Raw genomic sequence first — 16093 nt, 5'->3', positions numbered from 1 at the left:
CGCAGTCAGTGATTTGAGGAGTTTGCACGTAGTCGGTGATTTGAGCAGTTTGCACACAGTCGGTGATTTGAGGAGTTTGTACGCAGTCGGTGATTTGAACAGTTTGCACTCAGTTGGTGATTTGAGCAGTTTGCACGCAGTCAGTGATTTGAGGAGTTTGTACACAGTCGGTGCTTTGAGCAGTTTGCACGCAGTCGGTGATTTGAGAAGTTTGCACGCAGTCGGTGATTTGAGCAGTTTGCACGCAGTTGGTGATTTGAGCAGTTTGCACGCAGTTGGTGATTTGAGGAGTTTGTACGCAGTCGGTGATTTGAGCAGTTTGAACGCAGTCAGTGATTTGAGGAGTTTGTACACAGTCGGTGCTTTGAGCAGTTTGCACAGTCGGTGATTTGAGCAGTTTGCACACAGTCAGTGATTCGAGCAGTTTGCACGCAGTGGGTGATTTGAGCAGTTTGCACGCAGTCGGTGATTTGAGCAGTTTGCACGCAGTCGGTGATTTGAGCAGTTTGCACGCAGTCAGTGATTTGAGGAGTTTGCACGTAGTCGGTGATTTGAGCAGTTTGCACACAGTCGGTTATTTGAGGAGTTTGTCCGCAGTCGGTGATTTGAGCAGTCTGTACGCAATTGGTGATTTGAGGAGTTTGTACACAGTCGGTGATTTGAGCAGTTTGCACTCAGTCGGTGATTTGAGGTGTTTGTACGCAGTCGGTGATTTGAGCAGCTTGAACGCAGTCAGTGATTTGAGCAGTTTGCACGCAGTCGGTGATTTGAGGAGTTTGCACGCAGTCGGTAATTTGAACAGTTTGCACGCAGTCGGTGATTTGAGCAGTTTGCACGCAGTTGGTGATTTGAGGTGTTTGTACGCAGTCGGTGATTTGAGCAGCTTGAACGCAGTCAGTGATTTGAGGAGTTTGCCTGCAGTCGTTGATTTGAGGAGTTTGTACACAGTCGGTGATTTGAGCAGTTTGCACGCAGTCGGTGATTTGAGAAGTTTGCACGCAGTCGGTGATTTGAGCAGTTTGTACGCAGTCGGTGATTTGAGCAGTTTGAACGCAGTCGGTGATTTGAACAGTTTGCCCGCAGTCGTTGATTTGAGCAGTTTGTACGCAGTCGGTGATTTGAGCAGTTTGCACGCAGTCGGTGATTTGAGGAGTTTGCACGCAGTCGGTGATTTGAGGAGTTTGTACGCAGTCGGTGATTTGAACAGTTTGCACTCAGTCGGTGATTTGAGCAGTTTGCATGCAGTCGGTGATTTGAGGAGTTTGTACACAGTCGGTGATTTGAGCAGTTTGAACGCAGTCGGTGATTTGAGGAGTTTGTACACAGTCGGTGATTTGAGGAGTTTGTACGCAGTCGGTGATTTGAACAGTTTGCACTCAGTTGGTGATTTGAGCAGTTTGCACGCAGTCAGTGATTTGAGGAGTTTGTACACAGTCGGTGCTTTGAGCAGTTTGCACGCAGTCGGTGATTTGAGAAGTTTGCACGCAGTCGGTGATTTGAGCAGTTTGCACGCAGTTGGTGATTTGAGGAGTTTGTACGCAGTCGGTGATTTGAGCAGTTTGAACGCAGTCAGTGATTTGAGGAGTTTGTACACAGTCGGTGCTTTGAGCAGTTTGCACAGTCGGTGATTTGAGCAGTTTGCACACAGTCAGTGATTCGAGCAGTTTGCACGCAGTCGGTGATTTGAGCAGTTTGCACGCAGTCGGTAATTTGAGCAGTTTGCACGCAGTCAGTGATTTGAGGAGTTTGCACGTAGTCGGTGATTTGAGCAGTTTGCACACAGTCGGTTATTTGAGGAGTTTGTCCGCAGTCGGTGATTTGAGCAGTCTGTAAGCAATTGGTGATTTGAGGAGTTTGTACACAGTCGGTGATTTGAGCAGTTTGCACTCAGTCGGTGATTTGAGCAGTTTGCACACAATCGGTGATTTGAGGTGTTTGTACGCAGTCGGTGATTTGAGCAGCTTGAACGCAGTCAGTGATTTGAGCAGTTTGCACGCAGTCGGTGATTTGAGGAGTTTGCACGCAGTCGGTAATTTGAACAGTTTGCACGCAGTCGGTGATTTGAGCAGTTTGCACGCAGTTGGTGATTTGAGGTGTTTGTACGCAGTCGGTGATTTGAGCAGCTTGAACGCAGTCAGTGATTTGAGGAGTTTGCCCGCAGTCGTTGATTTGAGGAGTTTGTACACAGTCGGTGCTTTGAGCAGTTTGCACAGTCGGTGATTTGAGCAGTTTGCACGCAGTCGGTGATTTGAGAAGTTTGCACGCAGTCGGTGATTTGAGCAGTTTGCACGCAGTAGGTGATTTGAGGAGTTTGCACGCAGTCGGTGATTTGAGGAGTTTGCACGCAGTCGGTGCTTTGAGCAGTTTGAACGCAGTCAGTGATTTGAGGAGTTTGTACACAGTCGGTGATTTGAGGAGTTTGCACGCAGTCGGTGATTTGAGCAGTTTGCACGCAGTCGGTGATTTGAGCAGTTTGCACGCAGTCGGTATTTTGAGCAGTTTGCACGCAGTCGGTGATTTGAGGAGTTTGCACGCAGTCGGTGATTTGAGCAGTTTGCATGCAGTCGGTGATTTGAGCAGTTTGCATGCAGTGGCAAGCCTGCCGTTATTACCTGCATTCGCCTCCTGGAGAAATGCTGCACAAACTTTGAAAAACGTGCATTATTTATATTATCTCCTTCCAGTAATCTTTGAGCATATGTGTGGGATACATCTTCCGCAAGCGGATAATCAATGTTCCGTATTGATTACCTCAAAGTGCATTGTTTAGATATCTCTGGTAGTGTCTCACATCACGCTACATCACGCTTTTTACCATTTAGTTTATATCCAGCCACCTCTTTAAAAAATAATAAGTTTAAAGTACCCAGTTCTTTTTTCCAATTAAGGAACAATTTATCCAATTTTCCAATTAAGGAACAATCACATCTTTGGGTTGTGGGTGCGAAACCCACGCAGACACGGGGAGAATGTGCAAACTCCACACGGACAGTGACCCAGGGCCGGGATCGAACCCGGGTCCTCGGTGCCGTGAGGCAGCAGTGCTAACCACTGACCCACCATGCCTCAAGTATAGCCACCTCCTTCAGATATCGTAAATCTGTGAAACATTTTCTCACCAAACCCTGATTCTGAGATGCTGAAATGCCAACTCTGATCGACCTGGTGATCAGGATAAAAACCTCTATCCTGCCCAGTCAGCAGTGTTCCGATTGTCAGCTGGATTTGCGGAGATTGGGAGTCCGGCTCACAGAGGGGACTCAAACTCAGACCGAGATTGGTTTGAGCGTTCCTCAGTAAAGGTGAGTGAAGGATTACTGAGGCGGAGCTAATTCCTGAACTAGTTAAAAGCAAGAGTGAAATACATGATGGTAAACAAAGGGAAATTTTGAGAGTTGTTCGGTAAGCTAAAGGAGGTGGAATTGCTGGGACCTGAGAAAGTAGGTGAGAAATAACAGAGGCCCTGGAGATTATGGGTGATTTAAATGTGGGAGGGGGATGTGAGTGTAAAGTAGCCCCTCACCGACCTGGGAAGGTGCAGGTTTTCAGGGAAGTTGCACTAGCTGTGGGCTGTACATGTCGAGAACACCGCCCGAGCTAACCCTTCCCCGCCAACCAACATTTCAGTGGCTTATCTGCTTTCATCACATTGGGCGGGCTGGGTTCAAATCAGCCCGAGTCTATTGAGAATGCAATTCTTAAATTGAAAGGAAACTATGACATATTTGGATCAAGAGGCAATAATGACAAGCAGTGAACGTGGATTTCAGAATGCAAGTTTGTTTTTGACATAGAATTCTTTGAGAAGGTGACAGGCGACACGGTAGCACAGTGGTAAGCACTGTTGCTTCACAGTTCCAGGGTCCCAGGTTCGATTCCCGGCTTGGGTCACTGTCTGTGCGGAGTCTGCACGTTCTCCCCGTGTGTGCGTGGGTTTCCTCCGGGTGCTCCGGTTTCCTCCCGCAGTCCAAAGACATGCTGTTAGGTAATTTGGATATTCAGAATTCTCCCTCCGTGTACCCGAACAGGCACCGGAATGTGGCGACGAGGGGATTTTCACAGTAACTTCATTGCAGTGTTAATGTAAGCCTACTTGTGATAATAATGGTTATTATTATTAGAAATGAAGAATGGGGCGGAATGAAGTGAAGGCCGTGTACACGGCCTTTGAGAAAACCTTTGTCAGCAGTCACACGGAGCTGGCTGAATGGTTTTGGAGCGAGGAGGATATTAAAAAATTGTTACAAAACTTCTCCGAAAGAGAGTAGGAGTTCAGGCCAATTTCTCAGCATGATTAGAAGTGGGTTAATTAACTGTGAAGAATGTGAAATGTATCGTTGATCTATCAAACACACAAGTTTTTAATTCTGGCTTGATTTCACATTGTTGTACTGTACAGGTCGCCCCTCAACCTCCGTCGTTCCAGTGAAAACAAACCGAGTTTATTCAACCGCTCCTCATAGCTAATGCCCTCCATACCAGGCAACATTCGGGTAAATCACTTCTGCACCCTCTCTAAAGCCTCCACATCCTTCTGGTAGTGTGGCGACCAAAATTGAACACTATACTCCAGGTGTGGCCTAACTATGGTTCTATACAGCTGCAACATGACTTGCCAATTCTTATACTCAATGCCCCGGCCAATGAAGGCAAGCATGCCGTATGCCTTCTTGACTACCTTCTCCACCTGTGTTGCCCCTTTCAGTGACCTGTGGACCTGTACACCTAGATTCTCTCTGACTGTCAATACTCTTGAGGGTTCTACCATTCACTGTATATTCCCTACCTGCATTAGACCTTCCAAAATGCATTACCTCACATTTGTCCGTATTAAACTCCATCTGCTATCTCTCCGCCCAAGTCTCCAAACAATCTAAATCCTGCTGTATCCTCTGACAGTTCTCATCGCTATCCGCAATTCCACCAACCTTTGTGTCGTCTGCAAACTTACTAATCAGACCAGTTACATTTTCCTCCAAATCATTTATATATACTACAAAGAGCAAAGGTCCCAGCACTGATCCCTGTGGAACACCACTGGTCACAGCCCTCCAATCAGAAAAGGCTTAGCTTTTCCGATTATGTTTCCTCAAAAGATGAGTAGCCGACCCCTCCAGCATTTCATCCAGCATCCAGCATTCCAATGCCACTGGCAATCCTGAAGGAATTAAATTGAGGTTTTGGCACAAGGCTATTTAATGAAATTGTCCCCATTAATATTTGGTAAAAACAGCTATATTTCATTCAAGGTGATAGGTGCGGAATGGTACATGACACTATCTCACAATTTGATTTACACTTTTCACAGGAAATATATCTCTGGAGAAAAGTAAGCGAGCAAAGCCATTCGTCTGGCTCCCAGATCAGGGCTGGGAGGATATTATCCGACTTGCAGAAGCTTTCCAGGAGAGGTTTGGGACTCTTCCAGATGACTTGCAAATGCATCCTGCAGAGTGGCAAGAAGTAAGTAATAAACTGTCAGCCATTTCAGTGACAGAGACTATCTAACAAATGGTGTTCTAAATGGAGCAAGGTCAGGCAATTGGATTCAGATCAGCAATGATCTCATTTGGATTTGATTTATTGTCACATGTACTGAGGCACAGTGAAAAGTATTGTTCTGTGTACAGTCCAGATTGTTCCATGAAAAAACATAGGACAACATAAATACACAATGTAAATACATAGACATAGACGTAGACATCAGGTGAAGCATACAGGAGTGTAGTACTACTCAGTGGAGAAGATGTGTGAAGAGATCAGTTCAGTCCATAAGTGGGTCATTCAGGAGTCTGGTGACAGTGGGGAAGAAGCTGTTTTGAGTCTGTTCGTGCGTGTTCTCAGACTTTTGTATCTCCTGCTCGATGGGAGAAGTTGGAAAAGTGAGTAAGCCGGGTGGGAGGGATCTTTGATTATGCTTCCCGCTTTCCCCAGGCAGCGGGAGGTGTAGACCGAGTCAATGGATGGGAGGCAGGTTCGTGTGATGGACTGGGCGGTGTTCACAACTCTCTGAAGTTTCTTGCGGTCCTGGGCCGAGCAGTTGCCATACCAGGCTGTGATGCAGCCCGATAGGATGCTTTCTATGGTGCATCTGTAAAAGTTGGTAAGAGTCAATGTGGACATGCCGAATTTCCTTAGTTTCCTGAGGAAGTATAGGCGCTGTTGTGCTTTCTTGGTCACATCACAGCCTGGTGTGGCAACTGTTCGGCCCAAGATCGCAAGAAACCTCAGTGTGGTGAACTCAGCCCGACGCATGACACAAGCTTGCCACCCCCACATTGATTCTGTATACACCTCCCGCTGCCTCAGGAAAGCAGACAGCATTGTCAGAGACCCCTCCCACCCAGGCATTGCCTTCTTCCAGACCCTTCCATCAGGCAGAAGATACAGAAGTCTGAAGACTCGCACATCCAGACATAGGAACAGCTTCTTCCCCACAGCTACTAGACTCCTCAACGACTCCCCCTCGGACTGATCAGTTACCTGTAAGAACATATTCACGACGCCCTATGCTGCTCTTGCTCATGTATTTGCTTTGTTTGGCCCCTTGTTCCGCACTGTAACCAATCACTGTTTGTCGATGTACCATTTGTCAATGTACTCTGTTGATTATTCTTTTATTATCTACTATGTACGTACTGTGTACGTTCCCTCGGCCGCAGAAAAATACTGTTCACTGTACTTCGGTACGTGTGACAACAAATCAATCAATAGGCTTTGACAAAAGGTCACCTGGACTCGAAACGTTAGCTCTTTTATCTCCCAGACCAGCTGAGATTTTCCAGCATTTTCTTTTTGGTTTCAGATTCCAGCATCCGCAGTAATTTGCTTTTATCCAGAATTATTTTAATCAATCAATAAATTTACTTCAGGTTCAGGTAGGCGCAATTCCATTCTTCAATCACCAAATGCCGTTTTATCCAAGTTCCAGGTCGGTGCAATTCCACTCTTCGGCCATCAGGAGGAGCTAGGTATCGGGCGTTCAGATCAGTGCAATTTGTGTTACCGACCACCAGATGATGGTGCTGTACACAGGCTGTTCAGATCAGTGCACGTCTGTTCTTCCACCACCAGATGGAGCTTTCGCCTCCCTGTGCAATTACTCCCGCCTCCTTACTGGGTAGTGAACTCTACACTGGAACTCCAGCCGCACTGTAAGAAATTTTCTCAGTTTAAGCTTCGAATTTGAGCTCTTCCCTAACCTGGGGGAACCTTTCATATTCCTTCAAACAAGAAAGTATAATAATAACAATCTTTATTGTCACAAGTAGGCTTACATTAACACTGCAATGAAGTGACTGTGCAAAGCTCCACAGGTGTAGCTGGAATGCCTCTTAGAACCGTCTGGCAGTGAGAGAGAAGGAGGGGGAGAGTCTGCCAGAATCCTTACTCACCGTCTTTCCTCATAGAACGGAGCAAAAGATGGAACTCTCCAGAAGACCCATCTTCCTTTCTGAAAGTTTCTGACTGGCTTCGCCAACCACAGGCCACGATAGGAGAAGGCTGAAAACTCCACAGCCATCAATTGGCTGCTTGCCAAGTCAATCCAATCGACATCACGGCTTCTAAAGGGAAGGTCAGGGCCTGGCCCATCAGGACAGGGGCGGTTCCAATTTATCATGGCAAATCCTCCTACCCTGCACATCTTTGGGTTGTGGGGGTGAAACCCACGCAGACACTGGGAGAATGTGCAAACTGCGCACGGACAGTGACCCGGGGCGGGGATTCGAACCCGGGACCTCGGCGCTGTGAGGCAGCAGTGCTAACCACTGGGATGCAGGAAGGTTGTAGCAGCTAACTAGAAGACTGTAGATCAAAGCAGGCAGTCGGACAGGGATCAAAAGAAAGGACACGGGACAGACAACAACATCCTAGCAATAGTACCAGCAATAGTTACTTTTATTGAACTCATCATCAACTCTTGTGTTTCACATTTTGAAATTCAATCATCAACATAGAAAATAGAAGCAGGGGTGGGCCATTCGGCCCTTCAAGCCTGCTCCTTTATTCAATAAGATAATGGCTGATCCTCTATCTCAGTGCTATACTCCCACCTTCCCCATACCCAGTGATGCCTTCAGAGTCCAGAATTTATCTATTTCTTTCTTAACGTTTTCACTAGTAAGGGAAACTAGAACCTGAGGGCACAGCCCCAGAGTAAAGGGACGATCCTTTAAAGCCGAGATGAGGAGGAATTTCTTCAGCCAGAGGCTGGTGAATCTGTGGAACTCTTTGCCGCAGAAGGCTGTGGAGGCCAAATCACTGAGTGTCTTTAAGACAGAGATAGATAGGTTCTTGATTAATAAAAGGATCAGGGGTTATGGGGAGAAGGCAGGAGAATGGGGATGAGAAAAACATCAGCCATGATTGAATGGTGGAGCAGACTCGATGGGGCGAGTGGCCTAATTCTGCTCCTATGTCTTCTGGTCTTTTACAGGGGGCCAGAAGGGTAGGCTCTGATTTACAGGAAGTGCGGGGTTAATTTCTAGGAGTTACTGGAGGTAATTAGGTTTACTGTGGGTAATTTATAGGAGTTAGTGGGGGCAATTGGGGGTTACTGGGATTATTTCTAGGAGTTACGGGGGTAATTAAGGATTACTGTGATAATTTATAGGAGTTACTGGGGGTAATTGGGAGAAAAACCTTCAATGGCTAAACAAGGACGTCAAGGACGGCATAAAGGCAGAAACTAGCGCAGACCATGCTGCAAAAGCGAGTGGTAATCTGAATGAAAAAATGAAAATCGTTTATTGTCACAAGTAGGCTTCAAATGAAGTTACTGTCAAAAGCCCCTAGTCGCCACATTCCGGCGCCTGTTCGGGGAGGCTGGTACGGGAGGAAACTGGAGGATTGGGAGAACTTTAAGGTTCAGCAAGAGGCTGCTAAAAATAAAATATAAAGAGACAGGATGAACCAAGAAAGAAAACTAGCATAAAACATAAACACTGATACTGAAAGCTTCTACAAGTATATTGAAGCACGATAGCATTGTGGATAGCACAGTTGCTTCACAGCTCCAAAGTCCCAGGTTCGATTCCGGCTTGGGTCACTGTCTGTGCGGAGTCTGCACATCCTCCCCGTGTGTGCGTGGGTTTCCTCCGGGTGCTCCGGTTTCCTCCCACAGTCCAAAGATGTGCAGGTTAGGTGGATTGGCCATGATAAATTGCCCTTAGTAACCACAATTGCCCTTCGTGTTGGGTGGGGTCACTGGGTTATGGGGATAGGGTGGAGGTGTTGACCTTGGGTAGGGTGCTCTTTGCAAGAGCCGGTGCAGACTCGATGGGCCGAATGGCCTCCTTCTGCACTGTAAATTCTATGATCTATGATATTTTTTATTTGTTCATGGGACGTGGGTCATCGCAGGCTATGCCAGCATTTATTGCCCGTCCCTAATTGCCCTTAAGCGGGCAGTCCCGAAAGACGTGCTGTTCGGTGAATTGGACATTCTGAATTCCCCCTCTGTGTACCCGAACAGGCGCCGGAATGTGGTGACTAGGGGCTTTTCACAGTAACCTCATTGCCGTGTTAATGTAAGCCTACTTGTGACAATAATAAATTTTATTATTATAAAAAAAAGTTAAGAAGCAACCACATTTCTGTAGGCCAGACCGGGTAAGGACGGCAGATTTCCTTCCCTAAAGGACATTAGTGACCCAGATGGGTTTTACGACAATCGATAATGGTTTCATGGTCATCATTAGACTTTGTTTTAATTCCAGATATTTTATTGAGTTTAAATTCCATCACCTGCGGGGTGGGATTCGAACCGGGGACCCCAGATCATTACCCAGGGTCCCTGGATGACTAGTCCAGTGACAGTACCACTATGCCACAACCTCCCCAAAGAGGAAGAGAATAGCTAAAGTAAATGTTGGCCCTTTAGAGGACGATACTGGTGAGGTAATAATGGGGAACACAGAGGTGGCGGAGGCTCTGAGCCAATATTTTGCCTGTGTCTTCACAGTAGAAAATAATAAAAAATTTCCAAAAATTAAATTTAATGCAGAGGAGTTTATGGTGGCATGAACCTGTCTCCCATCCATTGACTACACCTCCCGCTGCCTGGGGAAAGCGGGCAGCATAATCAAAGACCCCTCCCACCCGGCTTACTCACTCTCCCAACTTCTTCAATCAGGCAGGAGATACAGAAGTCTGAGAACACGCACGGACAGACTCAAAAACAGCTTCTTCCCCACTTTTCACAGAATCACAGAATTTACAGTGCAGAAGGAGGCCATTCGGCCCATCGGGTCTGCACCAGCCCTGGGAAAGAACACCCTACCTAAGCCCGCACCTTCACCCTATCCCTCACTTCCACTCTATCGCCGTAACCCCACCTTACCTTGCCTTTTTTGGACACTAAGGGCAATTTAGCATAGCCAATCCACCTAACCTGCACATCTTTGGACTGTGGGAGGAAACCGGAGCACCCGGAGGAAACCCACACAGACACGGGGAGAATGTGCAGATTCCGCACAGACAGTGACTCAAGCCGGGAATTGAACCTGGGACCCTGGCGCTGTGAAGTCATTGTACTAATCACTGCTACCGTGCAGCCCTGTCACCAGACTCCTTAACAACCCTCTTATGGACGAAACTGATCTCTCCACGCATTTTCTCTATTGAGTAGTACTACACTCAGTATGCTTCATCCAATGCCTGTGTCTATGTATTTACATTGTGCATTTATGTACAAAGAACAAAGAACAAAGAAATGTACAGCACAGGAACAGGCCCTTCGGCCCTCCAAGCCCGTGCCGACCATGCTGCCCGACTAAACTACAATCTTCTACACTTCCTGGGTCCGTATCCTTCTATTCCCATCCTATTCATATATTTGTCAAGATGCCCCTTAAATGTCCCTATCGTCCCTGCTTCCACTACCTCCTCCGGTAGCGAGTTCCAGGCACCCACTACCCTCTGCGTAAAAAACTTGCCTCGTACATCTACTCTAAACCTTGCCCCTCTCACCTTAAACCTATGCCCCCTAGTAATTGACCCCTCTACCCTGGGGAAAAGCCTCTGACTATCCACTCTGTCTATGCCCCTTATAATTTTGTAGACCTCTATCAGGTCTCCCCTCAACCTCCTTCGTTCCAGTGAGAACAAACCGAGTTTATTCAATCGCTCCTCATAGCTAATGCCCTCCATACCAGGCAACATTCTGGTAAATCTCTTCTGCACCCTCTCTAAAGCCTCCACATCCTTCTGGTAGTGTGGCGACCAGAATTGAACACTATACTCCAAGTGTGGCCTAACTAAGGTTCTATACAGCTGCAACATGACTTGCCAATTCTTATACTCAATGCCCCGGCCAATGAAGGCAAGCATGCCGTATGCCTTCTTGACTACCTTCTCCACCTGTGTTGTCCCTTTCAATGACCTGTGGACCTGTACTCCTAGATCTCTTTGACTTTCAATACTCTTGAGGGTTCTAGTTAGTGAGACACGACCTCCCCTTCACAAAACCGTGCTGCCTCTCACTAATACGTCCATTTGCTTCCAAATGGGAGTAGATCCTGTCTCGAAGAATTCTCTCCAGTAATTTCCCTACCACTGAAGTAAGGCTCACCGGCCTGTAGTTCCTGGGATTATCCTTGCTACCCTTCTTAAACAGAGGAACAACATTGGCTATTCTCCAGTCCTCCGGGACATCCCCTGAAGACAGCGAGGATCCAAAGATTTCTGTCAAGGCCTCAGCAATTTCCTCTCCAGCCTCCTTCAGTATTCTGGGGTAGATCCCATCAGGCCCTGGGGACTTATCTACCTTAATATTTTTTAAGACACCCAACACCTCGTCTTTTTGGATCACAATGTGACCCAGGCTATCTACATCCCCTTCTCCAGACTCAACATCTACCAATTTCTTCTCTTTGGTGAATACTGATGCAAAGTATTCATTTAGTACCTCGCCCATTTCCTCTGGCTCCACACATAGATTCCCTTGCCTATCCTTCAGTGGGCCAACCCTTTCCCTGGCTACCCTCTTGCTTTTTATGTACGTGTAAAAAGCCTTGGGATTTTCCTTAACCCTATTTGCCAATGACTTTTCGTGACCCCTTCTAGCCCTCCTGACTCCTTGCTTAAGTTCCTTCCTACTTTCCTTATATTCCACGCAGGCTTCGTCTGTTCGCAGCCTTTTAGCCCTGACAAATGCCTCCTTTTTCTTTTTGACGAGGCCTACAATATCACTCATCATCCAAGGTTCCCGAAAATTGCCGTATTTATCTTTCTTCCTCACAGGAACATGCCGGTCCTGTATTCCTTTCAACTGCCTCTTGAAAGCCTCCCACATGTCAGATGTTGATTTGCCCTCAAACATCCGCCCCCAATCTATGTTCTTCAGTTCCCGCCTAATATTGTTATAATTAGCCTTCCCCCAATTTAGCACATTCGTCCTCGGACCACTCTTATCCTTGTCCATCAGTACTTTAAAACTTACTGAATTGTGGTCACTGTTACCGAAATGCTCCCCTACTGAAACATCTACCACCTGGCCGGGCTCATTCCCCAATACCAGGTCCAGTACCGCCCCTTCCCTAGTTGGACTGTCTACATATTGTTTTAAGAAGCCGTCCTGGATGCTCCTTACAAACTCCGCCCCGTCTAAGCCCCTGGCACTAAGTGAGTCCCAGTCAATATTGGGGAAGTTGAAGTCTCCCATCACCACAACCCTGTTGTTTTTACTCTTTTCCAAAATCTGTCTACCTATCTGCTCCTCTATCTCCCGCTGGCTGTTGGGAGGCCTGTAGTATACCCCCAACATTGTGACTGCACCCTTCTTATTCCTGATCTCTACCCATATAGCCTCACTGCCCTCTGAGGTGTCCTCTCGCAGTACAGCTGTGATATTCTCCCGAACAAGTAGCGCAACTCCGCCTCCCCTTTTACATCCCCCTCTATCCCGCCTGAAACATCTAAATCCTGGAACGTTTAGCTGCCAATCCTGCCCTTCCCTCAACCAGGTCTCTGTAATGGCAACAACATCATAGTTCCAAGTACTAATCCAAGCTCTAAGTTCATCTGCCTTACCCGTAATGCTCCTTGCATTAAAACATATGCACTTCAGGCCACCAGACCCGCTGTGTTCAGCAACTTCTCCCCGTCTGCTCTGCCTCAGAGCCACCCTGTCCCTATTCCCTAGTTCTCCCTCAATGCTCTCACCTTCTGACCTATTGCTCCCGTGCCCACCCCCCTGCCATACTAGTTTAAACCCTCCCGTGTGACACTAGCAAACCTCGCGGCCAGGATATTTATGCGCCTCCGGTTTAGATGCAACCCGTCCTTCTTATACAGGTCACACCTGCCCCGGAAGAGCTCCCAGTGGTCCAGATAATGGAAACCCTCCCTCCTACACCAGCTGTTTAGCCACGTGTTTATCTGCTCTATCTTCCTATTTCTAGCCTCACTGGCACGTGGCACAGGGAGTAATCCCGAGATTACAACCCTCGAGGTCCTGTCTTTTAACTTTCTGCCTAGCTCCCTGAACTCCTGCTGCAGGACCTCATGCCCCTTCCTGCCTATGTCGTTAGTACCAATATGTACAACGACCTCTGCCTGTTTGCCCTCCCCCTTCAGGATTCCCTCTACCCGTTCGGAGACATCCTGGACCCTGGCACCAGGGAGGCAACATACCATCCTGGAGTCTCTTTCACGTCCACAGAAGCGCCTATCTGTGCCCCTGACTATAGAGTCCCCTATTACTATTACTCTTCTGCGCTTTGACCCTCCCTTCTGAACATCAGAGCCAGCCGTGGTGCCACTGCTCTGGCTGCTGCTGTTTTCCCCTGATAGGCTATCCCCCCCGACAGTATCCAAAGGGGTAAATCTGTTCGAGAGGGGGACAACCACAGGGGATTCCTGCACTGACTGCCTGCCCTTTCTGGTGGTCACCCATTTCTCTGCCTGCACCTTGGGTGTGACCACATTTACATAACTGCGATCTATGACGCTTTCCGCCACCTGCATGCTCCTAAGTGCATCCAATTGCTGCTCCAACCGAACCATGCGGTCTGTGAGGAGCTCCAGTTGGGTGCACTTTCTGAAGATGAAGCCATCCGGGACGCTGGAAGCCTCCCGGACCTGCCACATCTCACAGTCAGAGCACAGCACCCCTCTAACTGACATTGCGTCAATTAATTATGTATTGTATGTCAATGTATGTCCTATGTTTTTTCATGTATGGAACACTCTGTCTGGACTGTACGCAGAACAATACTTTTCACTGTGCCTCGGTACATGTGACAAATCCAATCCAATTCAATTCAATAACCATCACTGGGGAGACGGTATTGAATAAACTGATGGGATTAAAGGCAGATAAGTCTCTGGGACCTGCTGGCCTGCACCCCAGGGTATTATGGGAGGTAGAAGCAGAGATTGTGGATGCATTGGTTATGATATTTCACAATTCCCAGGATTCTGGAAGGATCCTGGTGGATTGGAAACACGCTAATGTGACTCCGCTATTCAAAACGGGAGAGGCAAAAAGCAGGAAACTACAGACCGGTTAGCTTGACCTCTGTGGTGGGGAAGTTGCTGGAATCAATCATTCAGGAGGAGATGACTGAGCATTTGGAAAGACAAAGCTCAATCCACCATTGTCAGCGCAGTTTTATGAAGAATAAGTCATGCTTCACAAAGTTGCTTGTGTTCCTTGAGGATGTAACCAGCAAGGTGGATAATGGGGAACCTGTGGATGTGATATATCTAGACTTCCAGAAGGTGTTTGACAAGGTACCACATAAAAGACTGACCCAGAAGGTGAGATCGCAGGGGAATGGGGTAGAGTGCTAGATTGGATTGAGGATTGGCTGGCTGACAGAAAGCAGAGGGCTGGGATAAATGGGTCCTTCTCTGGTGAACTGTAACTAGCAGGGTGCCACAGGGGTCAGTCCCCGGACCTCAACTGTTTACAATCTATATCAATGATCTGTAAGCAGGGGCAGAGTGTAACATAGCAACATTTGTGGATGACACTATAATAGGTGGGAAAACAGGCAGCGAAGAGGAGATACAGAATTTACAGATGGATATAGATAGGCTAGGAGATTGGGCCAAAGTTTGACAGATGGAGTTTAATGTGGATAAGTGTGAGGTTATTCATTTTGGCCGAAAAAAATGGAAAGGCAAATTATTATCTAACTGGAAAGCAGATTCCAAATGCGTCTGGGCAGAGGGAGCTGGGCAGAGGGAGCTGGGCGGAGGGAGCTGGGCGGAGGGAGCTGGGCGGAGGGAGCTGGGCGGAGGGAGCTGGGCGGAGGGAGCTGGGCGGAGGGAGCTGGGCGGAGGGAGCTGGGCGGAGGGAGCTGGGCGGAGGGAGCTGGGCGGGGGGAGCTGGGCGGGGGGAGCTGGGCCGGGGGGAGCTGGGCCGGGGGGAGCTGGGCCGGGGGGAGCTGGGCCGGGGGGAGCTGGGCCGGGGGGAGCTGGGCGGAGGGAGCTGGGCGGAGGGAGCTGGGCGGAGGGAGCTGGGCGGAGGGAGCTGGGCGGAGGGAGCTGGGCGGAGGGAGCTGGGCGGGGGGAGCTGGGCGGGGGGAGCTGGGCGGAGGGAGCTGGGCGGAGGGAGCTGGGCGGAGGGAGCTGGGCGGAGGGAGCTGGGCGGAGGGAGCTGGGCGGAGGGAGCTGGGCGGAGGGAGCTGGGCGGAGGGAGCTGGGCGGAGGGGGCTGGGCGGAGGGAGCTGGGCGGAGGGAGCTGGGCGGAGGGGGCTGGGCGGAGGGAGCTGGGCGGAGGGAGCTGGGCGGAGGGAGCTGGGCGGAGGGAGCTGGGCGGAGGGAGCTGGGCGGAGGGAGCTGGGCGGAGGGAGCTGGGCGGAGGGAGCTGGGCGGAGGGAGCTGGGCGGAGGGAGCTGGGCGGAGGGAGCTGGGCGGAGGGAGCTGGGCGGGGGGAGCTGGGCCGGGGGGAGCTGGGCCGGGGGGAGCTGGGCCGGGGGGAGCTGGGCCGGGGGGAGCTGGGCCGGGGGGAGCTGGGCCGGGGGGAGCTGGGCCGGGGGGAGCTGGGCCGGGGGGAGCTGGGCCGGGGGGAGCTGGGCCGGGGGGAGCTGGGCCGGGGGGAGCTGGGCCGGGGGGAGCTGGGCCGGGGGGAGCTGGGCGGAGG

The 16093-nt window shown here is 49.3% G+C and overlaps 1 protein-coding gene across 4 annotated transcripts in view; it reads left to right on the top strand.

Moving 5' to 3' along the window:
- Positions 1-16093, top strand: part of dnah10 (dynein axonemal heavy chain 10) — a 704002-nt gene that overhangs the window by 514924 nt on the left and 172985 nt on the right. For all 4 annotated transcript variants that reach the window (XM_072511049.1, XM_072511141.1, XM_072510964.1 and 1 more), the window contains one exon: positions 5309-5463. In XM_072511049.1, coding sequence (XP_072367150.1) covers positions 5309-5463 — 155 coding nt within the window. The remainder of the gene's footprint in view (positions 1-5308; positions 5464-16093) is intronic.

Source organism: Scyliorhinus torazame, chromosome 1 (genome assembly GCF_047496885.1).
Source record: "Scyliorhinus torazame isolate Kashiwa2021f chromosome 1, sScyTor2.1, whole genome shotgun sequence".
In the NCBI taxonomy this organism is placed as follows: Eukaryota; Metazoa; Chordata; class Chondrichthyes; order Carcharhiniformes; family Scyliorhinidae; genus Scyliorhinus; species Scyliorhinus torazame.
The sequence above is the reverse complement of the archived record's forward strand: the minus strand, read 5'-3'. Positions and strand labels throughout refer to the sequence as shown.